General features: G+C 71.6%; 1 protein-coding gene across 2 annotated transcripts; it reads left to right on the top strand.

Moving 5' to 3' along the window:
* Positions 1-5: 5 nt before the first annotated feature.
* On the top strand, positions 6-8,719 carry GAS2L1 (growth arrest specific 2 like 1). 2 transcript variants are annotated; one of them, XM_072880642.1, is made up of 6 exons: positions 6-258; positions 1,204-1,854; positions 4,257-4,364; positions 4,621-4,717; positions 5,027-5,354; positions 6,416-8,719. In XM_072880642.1, the coding sequence occupies exons 2-6, from the start codon at positions 1,210-1,212 to the stop codon at positions 7,659-7,661; spliced, it is 2,424 nt and encodes an 807-aa protein (XP_072736743.1). In that variant the 5' UTR covers positions 6-258; positions 1,204-1,209; the 3' UTR covers positions 7,662-8,719. The 2 variants fall into 2 exon arrangements, with proteins under 2 accessions (XP_072736743.1, XP_072736742.1); XM_072880641.1 differs by having other exon boundaries at positions 1,200-1,854.
* Positions 8,720-9,599: the final 880 nt, after the last annotated feature.

Raw genomic sequence — 9,599 nt, 5'->3', positions numbered from 1 at the left:
CAACTTCCCGGCCGGGGCGCGGCGGCGGCGGCGGCGGCGGCGGCGGCTCGGGGCTGCGGGCGGGCGCTGCTCGCTCCTCGCTCCGCTCCGGCCCCTCCGCTCCGGCCCCTCCGCTCCCGGCGGCGGATGGCGGCGGGGGCAGCGCGGGGCCGGGCGGCGGCGGGGCCCCCCCGGCGCTCAGAGCCGCGGCCCGGCCCGGAGCCGGCAGCGGGCGGGCGGCGCGGCCCGGCCCGGCGGTAGCGGAGCGCGGAGCCGGCGGTGAGTGCGGGCGGGGGTGGGTGTGGGGGGGTCCCTGTCCCTGTGCCCCCCTGCGTGTCCCCACCCGTGTGTGTGTGTCCCCGGGGGGGGCTGGTCTCCCGCGCAAGTCGGCATCTGCCTCGCAGGTGCTGACGCTGTTCCCCCCCCCCCGGCAGACAGACAGACAGACAGACAGAGTGTGTGCGTGTCCCCCGAGAAAGACACCCTCCCCCCCAAGGGAAGGGGGACCCCGGTATAGAGACCCCCCCAGCAGAGACACCACCCCCCCCCCGAGGAAGGGGACACCCCCCAGGGACACCCGCGGGGAAGGGACCCCCAGGGAGTGGGGCTGGGGGTCGGCAGTGGGGGTCACTGGGGCTCCCCCCAGCGCGGGGGTCACCAGCCCTTGTACCCGGGCAAGGACAGGGACCCCTGGGTGCAGCCCCCATGGCTGGGCGCTGGGGCCCCGCGCCCCCCCCCGGGGGTGGCGGCCGGGCGGGGGGTGCTCCCTGCCCCTGGCACCAGGGTCCCTGGGGGTGTCACCTGCTCCCGCGCTGGTGGCACCCGGGATGGTGACACCCACCATGACTGGGCAGCTTTGGGTGGGGGTGTCCTCTCCGCTGCAGTCCCACAGCAGGGGCCGGGGGTGACAAGGCACTCATTAACCCGGGGGGCGGTGGAGGGGACACGGGGTGGGGGACACGGTGTCGGGGGGACACGGTGTCGGGGGGACACGGTGTGCCGGTCCTGGCAGGGGACAGGCAGGTTCTGGAGATGGTGGTGGGGCCCCTCCCGCCCATGGGTAAGGGTGGGGAAACTGAGGCACGGAGGGGTCACCGGGGCGGGGGGGGGGGACACAGGACCAGGCTGCCAAACTCTGCCGGGGGGGGGGGACGGCGGGGCTGGGGGGGGGGTGTTGCCTGCCCATGTCTGCCTGTGACGGCACCCGCTGACTCCCGCAGGCAGCTCGCCATGGCCGACCCCAGCCACATCCAGTCGGCCGCCTCCAAGAGCATCCGTCCCTTCCGCTCCAGCGAGGAGTACCTGGAGGCCATGAAGGAGGACCTGGCCGAGTGGTTCAACACCCTCTACGACCTGGACATCCAGGTGGACACCTTCCTGGAGAGCCTGGAGACGGGCTGCCACCTCTGCCGACACGCCAACAACGTCAACCGCATCGCCCTGGACTTCCAGCAGCGGTACCCCGAGGTGGCCGCCCATATGCGCATCCCGCAGAACGAGGTCATCTTCCAAGCCAAGAACGTGGTGCCGGGTTCCTTCATCGCCCGGGATAACGTCTCCAACTTCATCCAGTGGTGCCGGCAGGACCTCGGCATCCAGGACGTCCTCATGTTCGAGACCAATGACTTGGTGCTGAAGAAGAACGAGAAGAACTTTGTCCTCTGCTTGTTGGAGGTGGCCAGGAGGGCCTCCAAGTTTGGCATGCTGGCCCCCATGCTGATCCAGATGGAGGAGGAGATCGAGGAGGAGATGAGGGACCAAATGGCCTACGGCGTGCTGGGCACGCACCAGGAGAGCCGCGACCCCCAGGTGCCTGCCTACCCCAGCAGGGCCCGGCCCATCGCCCTCTGCGACCTGAAGAACCTGGATGAGCTGGTGAGACGCGCTCCCCTGGGAGCCGGGCGCTCGGGTCCTCTCTGTCTGCCCAGCGGGCTGCTCTATGGCCCATGGGAGGTCCTTGTCTCTCCGCCCAACTGGCCGTGCTCTATGGCCCCTGGGAGGTCCTGTCTCTCCGCCCAACTGGCTGTGCTCTATGGCCCCTGGGAGGTCCTGTCTCTCCGCCCAACAGGGTGCTCTATGGCCCATGGGAGGTCCTGTCTCTCCGCCCAACAGGGTGCTCTATGGCCCATGGGAGGTCCTTGTCTCTCCGCCCAACTGGCCGTGCTCTATGGCCCCTGGGAGGTCCTGTCTCTCCGCCCAACAGGGTGCTCTATGGCCCATGGGAAGTCCTTGTCTCTCCGCCCAACTGGTTGTGCTCTATGGCCCCTGGGAGGTCCTGTCTCTCCGCCCAACTGGCCGTGCTCTATGGCCTGTGGGTCCTCCCTGTCCACCCAACCAGGGTGGCTGCCGCCCATGGGATGTCCTTCCCCACCCACCCCGGCTCCTCGGGGCCCGTGGGAGGTCCTCAGCCGCCCAGCCAGGCCCCCGTGCCCTGTGGAGCCTCCTGACGTCAGGACGGGTTATTTTGGTGGCCGTGGCCATAATCACAGGGGGGACACGGGTGGCAGCTCCGCCTCTGCCACTTCCTCCCCACGGGGGGGACACACACACAGTGGTCCCCACCCCAGGAACCTGCTCCTGCCCAGCCCCAGCCCTCCTCCTCCCCCCAGCACCTTGGGGCTGGTGTCCCCGGGGACAGACAGACGGACGTGGGGACATCCTGGCTGCTCACAGCCGTGATTCAGGGCATCGAGAAGCTGGGGGGGGGTCCCCTCCGCAGGCCGGGGTGCAGGGACACCCCCACCCGCCCCAGGGCCGGGAGGCTCAGGAGGGATTAAAGCTGGGCTGGGTGCAGGATCCGGCCCGCGCGCGAGGCAGCGGATTAATGCGGGGACGGGGGGGACGGGGGGGACACGGGGGGCCCTGCCCTCCCCTGACTCCCTAAGCTCAAAGCCGTTTTTTAATTGAAACCCCAATTCCTCATTACCTCCCGCAGCCGCCACGCTCGGGGAGCATCCTGCACCCCCCTGCACCCAGGGCCGCTGCAAATGCCCCCCCCCCGCACCCCCAAACCCCCCAGCCCCCCTGGCCGGGCGCTGCCAACCCCGGCTGCATTTTTCCGGGCTGCGTAATTCCTTGCCATCGGCTTTTATGGGCAGCGCTGGAGCCAGGGAGGAGCCTGACGGTGCCGGATCCGGCCCGGCTGCTCCCCACGTCCCCCCCGGATGGCAGCAGGGTCAGGACCCCCCACTCACTGCAGCCACCACCCCCCAACGTGCCTCAGTTTCCCCGGTTGGGGCTGACCTTGCCACCCGGCTGCTGCCCCGGATGGGAACCAGAGCGGCCGGATCCTGCCCTGGCTGGACCCCTGCGACGGGCAGAAAGGCAGAACTGGAGAAAAAAAAAAAAAAAAGAGGAATTATTTAAAAAAAAAAACCAACCAACAAAATGTAGGGGTGAGGGAGGCGGCGCTGCGTCCCCGCCCCGGGCCGGGGCAGGATGCGGCCGTGTCCCCGCGTCCCCCCGTGGCTCCCTGCCTAATCCCTGACGTCAGCCCGGCCAGGCCGCGGGCAGGCCGGCCGCCCCAGATAGAGCAGGCAGCTGGCGACAGGCAGCGGGCAGGCAGCACTGCCCGGCAGCCCCACGGCGATGGGGGGTCCCCTGGCCGGCCCCCCCCCAAATCCTCCCTTTGGCTTTTTATTGGTGCCAGATGCTAAAGTTGGGGGGGGCAAAAAAAAAATGGGGCTTGAACCCTTTTCTGTTGGTGGATGCAGGTGCAGCGGGGCGCTGGAGGCCCCTGCCCCATAGCGGGGTGCTTGGGGGGGGGGCAAATCCCCCGTGGTTCGGGGATTAGCAGGGCTGGGGGGGTTCCTCCTCCTTCCCAGTTTTGGGGCGGCTCTGAACTCCCCACACCTGGGGGGCCCGGAGCGGGTGGGCTCCAGGGAGTGGGGCTGGCGGCAGATGAAGCGAGCTGTGTCCGTTCTCAGCCTGCTCAGGGGTGGCCGGCCGTGGGAAGCCCCCCGGGTCCCTCTCCCACGGCACGTGGGTGCTGTGGGTGCTCCCCACCGCCTGGGGCTGCGGTGGGAGCTGCCGGCTCAGGCTCCCGCACGAACCCACCCAGCCGCTCCCGGCAGGTCCAGGCAGCGCGCTGCCCACGGGCCTGCCCGCTCCCGCAGGGGAGAGCACGGGCAGGAGGAGGGGAGCTGCCAGGCCGGGACCAAGCCGGTTCCCCCCTCTCCATGGGCTCTATACAGCCCCTCCGCGTGCACCTATCTATAGGGGCTGGCCCTATAGCTGGGGGTCCACGCCCCACCGACCTCTCCCCTCTCTGCCGGCAGGTGCGGGAGATCCTGGGCTGCTGCTCCTGCCCCTCCCAGTTCCCCATGGTCAAGGTCTCCGAGGGTAAATACAAAGTGGGCGACTCCAGCACGCTCATCTTCGTCCGAGTAAGAGCCACCGCCGCGCCTCTCGCCCCCGTGTCGTCCCCCCTACGCCGGGACCCCCCACCCTCCTCCTTCCCTCGCTCCTCGGTGCGGTGGGGACCCGTCCTGAGGGAGCCGGTGGTGGGGTGGGCCCTGAGCTGAATTTACTCCCCACAAGCTGCCCCACGTTGAGGATGTGGGGGGCTGTTCGCCTCCCCCCAGCAGTGGTCCCTCTTCGGCCACGTCCCGGGGGGCCAGCAGGGTGACGGGCTGTCCGCAGGTGCTGAGGAGCCACGTGATGGTGCGCGTCGGCGGCGGCTGGGACACACTGGAACATTACCTGGACAAGCACGACCCGTGCCGCTGCTCCTCCCTCTGTGAGTGCCCCCGGGGCCCAGGGACCCCCCCACGGCCTGTGCCACCCCACCTCACCACGATTCACGGCTCCTGGCTCTCCGTGGGGCTCCTTTCCCTGAGGCTGGGCTGCTCAGGGTGCTGATCCGGCTGAAATGGGAAAAGGGGGCGGGAGTGAGAAAAGGCGGGGTTTTGGCCAAATTAATTCCCGAGGCGATCAACCCACAGCCTGGGAAACCCCGGCCGGAAAAGCCGGGTGCCGGCGTGACGCGAGACAGGGGTGGGTGGCGAGGGACGTCCCCCCGCGACCCCCCCGGCGTCTCTGTTTCCAGCTCACCGCCTGCCCCAGCCCCGCGCCCCGGGCTTCTCCCCGCAAAAACCAGCTCCCGGCAGCTTCTCCCCCGCGCCCTGCGCCCCCAGCCCCAGCACCCCCCGCCGCCCCCGTCCGGGCGGGCCCCCCTCGGGCGGGGGGGACAGCAGCCACGCCAGGACGGAGCGGGGCGGCCACCAGCCGAAGGGCCACGGGGACACCGGCATCCCCAAGCCACCGTCCGGTGCCAAGCAGGAGGGTCTGCCCCAACGGGGGGGCCCGGCCTCCCTGCCCGGCTCTGCCAGCCCTTCCAGGAGCCCCGCTGAGCCCCGGGCAGCCAGCACGCTCAGGTAGGGCACCCATGGGTGCTGCCTGGGAGGGGTGGGGTGGGGGGGGGGATGGTCGCCTGCCGTCGCCCTGTGCCCGGGGAAGGAAGCCCAGCCCAGCTGGGGAACCCACAGCACCTCCCAGGCCCAGCCCCATGGCAAGGCCTCTGCCCCACGGCGAGGCCTCAGTCCCACAGCAGGCCTCGGCCCCACAGCAGGACCCAGCCCCACGGCGGGGCGGACGCCCCGCCGTGGGGCTGGGTCCTGCTGTGGGGCAAAGGCCTCCTCCCTCGTGAGGGAACCAGCCCTGGTCGAGCCCCGGCCCATCCCTGCCCCACGCCACCCGTGCTCTGGGGGTCGCGGCCGTGGGGTCCGTGTCGTGTCGTCCCCCCCCCCTCCGTCGCCTCTTCCCGCCGCTGCCGGCGCGCAGGCGCAGTGCGCACGGCGAGGGGTGGGGCGGGGCCCGGCGGGGCCACGCCCCCTAGGCGATGATTGGCAGGGGGGAGGGCTGCACCCTGGCGGCGCGGGGAGTGGGGGGTGCGATGGGGGGCAAAGGGGGTGGAATGTGGGGTGCAATGGGGAAATGGGATGTGCGAGTGGGGGAAGTGGGGGCAATGGGGTGAGTGGGGGGCAATGGGGCGTGCGAGTGGGGGGCGGGGGGGCAATGGGGTCCGCAAAGGGGTGGAATGGGGAGTGGAATGTGGGGTGCAATGGGGTGTGCGAGTGGGGGGCAATGGAGTCCGCAAAGGGGGGCAAAGGAGGGGTGGAATGTGGGGTGCGGTGGAGTTGCAATGGGGTGTGCGAGTGGGGGCGGTGGGGTCTGCAAAGGGGGTGCAGTGGGGGGCACTGGGGGTGCCATGGGGTGTGCGAGTGGGGGGCAGCGGGGGGCAGTAAGGGGCAGTGGGGTCTGCAAAGGGGGCGCAGTGCGGGTCAACGGGGTTGCAGTGGGGTGTGCGAGCGGGGGGCACTGGGGGCGACGGGGTTGCAGTGGGGTGTGCGAGCGGGGGGCACTGGGGGGCGACGGGGTGTGCGGGTGGGCGGCGGTGGGGGTCGCACTGCCCCCAGCCCCTCTCCGTGCCCCCCAGGCCCCGCGCCCGCCGCTGCTCGGGCGACAGCGACTCCTCCGCCTCCTCCGCGCAGAGCGGCCCCGCGGGCCCGCGGGACGGGGGCACCCCCCGCCGCCGGGAGCCCAGCCGGGGGCTTCCCCCGCAGCCGCCCCGCGACGCCGGGCCCTGCCCGGGCGGGCGAGCGGCGGCCCCGGAGGAGCGCGGCCGCTCGCGGGTGCCCAACGGGCCCGGCCGCGCCCCGCCGCGGCCGCGCAGCCAGGGCCGGCCCGGGCCCCGGCCGCTGCTGCTCATCAGCCGCCGGCGGGACGGGCAGCACTCGTGGACGCGGGCCGAGCCCCGCTCCCGGCCCGGCAGCCCCCCCCGCAGCCGCACCCCCGCCCGCAGCCCGGCGCCCGCCCCGCGCCGCCGCTCGCTGGAGGAGGGCGGGGGGCGGCCCGGGGAGGCCCCCGGCGGCGGCGGCGAGGAGGAGGAGGAGGAGGAGGAGGGGGCCCGGCGGCGGGGGCCGGGGGAGCTGGCGCGGCGGCCGCGGGCGCCGCTGCGGCTGGAGCCCGGGCAGGAGCAGCAGCTCTTCCGCCGGCTGGAGGAGGAGTTCCTGGCCAACGCGCGGCTGATGGCGGAGCTGCAGGACGGGGAGGGCCCCGCCGCGCCCGCCCCGCCGGCCCCCGGCCCCGCCGCCGACTCGGCCTACTGCTCCTCCAGCTCCTCCTCCTCCTCGCTCAGCGCCCTCGGCAAGCACGGCCTCCCCGCCGAGGACGGCCGGCGCAGCGGGAACGGGGCCGGGCCCCCGCCGGCGGCGGCCCCCGGGGCGGCGGGAGCGGGGCGCCGGCCGGCCCTCTCCAGCTCCTCGGACGAGGGCGGCTGCTTCGCGGCCTCCTGGGAGGCCCGGGAGCCGCGGGGGGGGCCCGAGTCCGACCCCGACTGGGCGCCGGGCGAGGACGGGCTGGCGGAGACGGAGCGGCCCCGCGCCGCGGCGGAGGGGCCCCCCGGGGCGCCCGCGGCCCCCGAGCCGGCGCCTGCCCTCCCCGCGCCGCCGCCCCCGCGCCCCCGGGCCAGGCCCCGGCTGGACACGCAGCCCCACAAGAAGCCCTCCAGGATCCCCACCCCGCGGGGCTATGGGGCGGCCCCCCGGCGGCCCCCCGGCGGCAGCCCCGAGGCCGGGGGGCGCAAGCCCTGGGGGGCTCTGCAGAGCGTCCTCTCCTCCTTCCTGGAGCCCGCCTGGGTCCCGCGGGAGCACGAGGGGCTGGAGGAGGACGCCTGGCCGTGAGCGGGCGGCCGTGGGCGGCCGGCGGGGCGGGGGGAAGCCCCCGTGGACGTCGTGGAGCTGCTGCTGGGGATGGCACCCGCACGGAGAGGCCCCGGCCGGGCGGTGGGCTCGGACGCGGGGCGGCCGGCGAGCCGGGACTCCTCCGCTTGGTGACCGTTGGCGGTTGGGGCTGGGCTCTGCAAGGAGCCCCCGGCCAGGTGCAAAGGGCCTGGACGCGCCCCCGTCCCCATGGAGAGCAGCTCCGTGGGGGTGGCCGCGGCGTGGTCGCGGTGGTGGTGGCGGTGGTGGTGGTGGCCAGAGCAGAGCGCTGCGTGCCAGCCGCCTGGGAACAGGGCTGGAAAGCAACTGGCTCTTCTCTTCTGATCTTTGTCTCTTCTCGTCTTCTCCTCTCCTCATTCTTCTCCTTTTGTCATCCTCTCTTCTTGGCCGCCTGGTCTTCTTGGCCTTCTCCTCCTCTTGATAGCGACTTTTCATGGCATTTTCTCTTCTTGTCCTTCTCCTCCTTCTCCCTCTTCTCTTCTTGGCCTTCTCGTCATCTTCTCCTCTTCATGTCCTCCTCCTCCTTCTCTTCTTGGCCGCCTTCTCTTCATGTCATGTTCTCCTCTTTTTGGCCTTCTCTTCATCTCCTCCTTCTCCTTCTTCTCGGCCACCTCTTCATGTCATGTTCTCCTCTTTTTGGTCTTCTCCTCTTCTTCTCCTTCTTCTCTTCTTGGCCACCTCTTCATGTCATGTTCTCCTCTTTTTGGTCTTCTCCTCTTCTTCTCCATCTTCTTTTCTCATCTCTCATCTCTTCCTCCTCTTCCTCTTCTCTCCACATCAGAGATGACTCAGGGACACGCAGCTTATTGTCACAACCTGTATTTTGGGGCATGGGGGGGTCACTTGTTCCTCTCCAGCACCCACCAGCCCCTGGCCGGCCGCAGCCGTGTCCATAGCATGCGTTGACATCCCTAAGGCGGGACGGGGCTGTGCGTGGAGCCCCCTGCCCGGGCCACCGCAGCCCCCACCCCTCCGGCCCTGCGTGTTCCCCCAAGCCAGTAAAGCCCAATGGAGCTGAACCCACCGCGTCCAGTCGTCTGTCCTGGGGGGGGACAGAGCCCCAGGGGCTTCGGGACCTGCTGGGGCAGCCAGCGGCAAGCAGGAGGGAGGTGGGACCCTCCCCGAGCCCAGGGGAGGGGGGCTGTGGGGCTGGGGTCTCAAGAGGGTGGGGAGTGGTGGAGGGAAGAGGCGGGGTGGGGGTCAGCCCCGATGTTCTGCACCCCACTGCGGCCACGGGGACTCCTCGCCTGCATCTGGGACCCTTCCACGTCCCCAAAGCCCTTGGGGCTGCCTGGAGCAAAAGCACCCCACGGCCAAGAGCCTTCACCCGAGAGCTGCTCACCCCACGGGCCGTCCTCCACTGCTGCCCGAGGGCTGGGCAGGTTGTGGGTCGCTGCGGGGTCTCGACCTGCTGGTGGGGGCCATCCCGCTGCGACTTCGGGGTTCCCAAAGCAGGGTGTCCCCTGTGTCCCCAGGTGCCCGCCACGCATCTCCCCAGGGAGCAGGGCCAGCGTCCAGCCCCAGCGTGGTGCCGGTGCCCCACGGGGTGTCCCGGGGCACTGCCAGTGCCCAGGCAGGTGGCCAGAGGGGGGCCAGCACCCAGCAGGGTGCCTGTCCCCGGGCTGTCACCTCCCGGGGACCCCACGCTCATCCCCAACCCCAGGAGGGGCTCATGGGCTGGGACAGGGCCCTGCACCCCCCCCCGGCACCACGCACGGGCACGGGGCTGCCACGGCAGAGCCCTTCGAGGCTCCGGCATCAGCCAGGAGCAGAGCGCAGGACCGAGAGCTGCCGCTGGCCTCCCCCGGGACCATCCTGTCCCCGAGAGGCGCCCAGCGCCGTTTCCCCTGGCCGGGCGCCCAGCTCCGCACAATTTGCTGCTTCAGGCTTTGCTGAGCC

This window comes from Ciconia boyciana, chromosome 15 (assembly GCF_034638445.1).
Source record: "Ciconia boyciana chromosome 15, ASM3463844v1, whole genome shotgun sequence".
Taxonomy (NCBI): domain Eukaryota; kingdom Metazoa; phylum Chordata; class Aves; order Ciconiiformes; family Ciconiidae; genus Ciconia; species Ciconia boyciana.
Note: the sequence above shows the minus strand (reverse complement) of the source record. Positions and strands in the feature narration are given on the sequence as shown.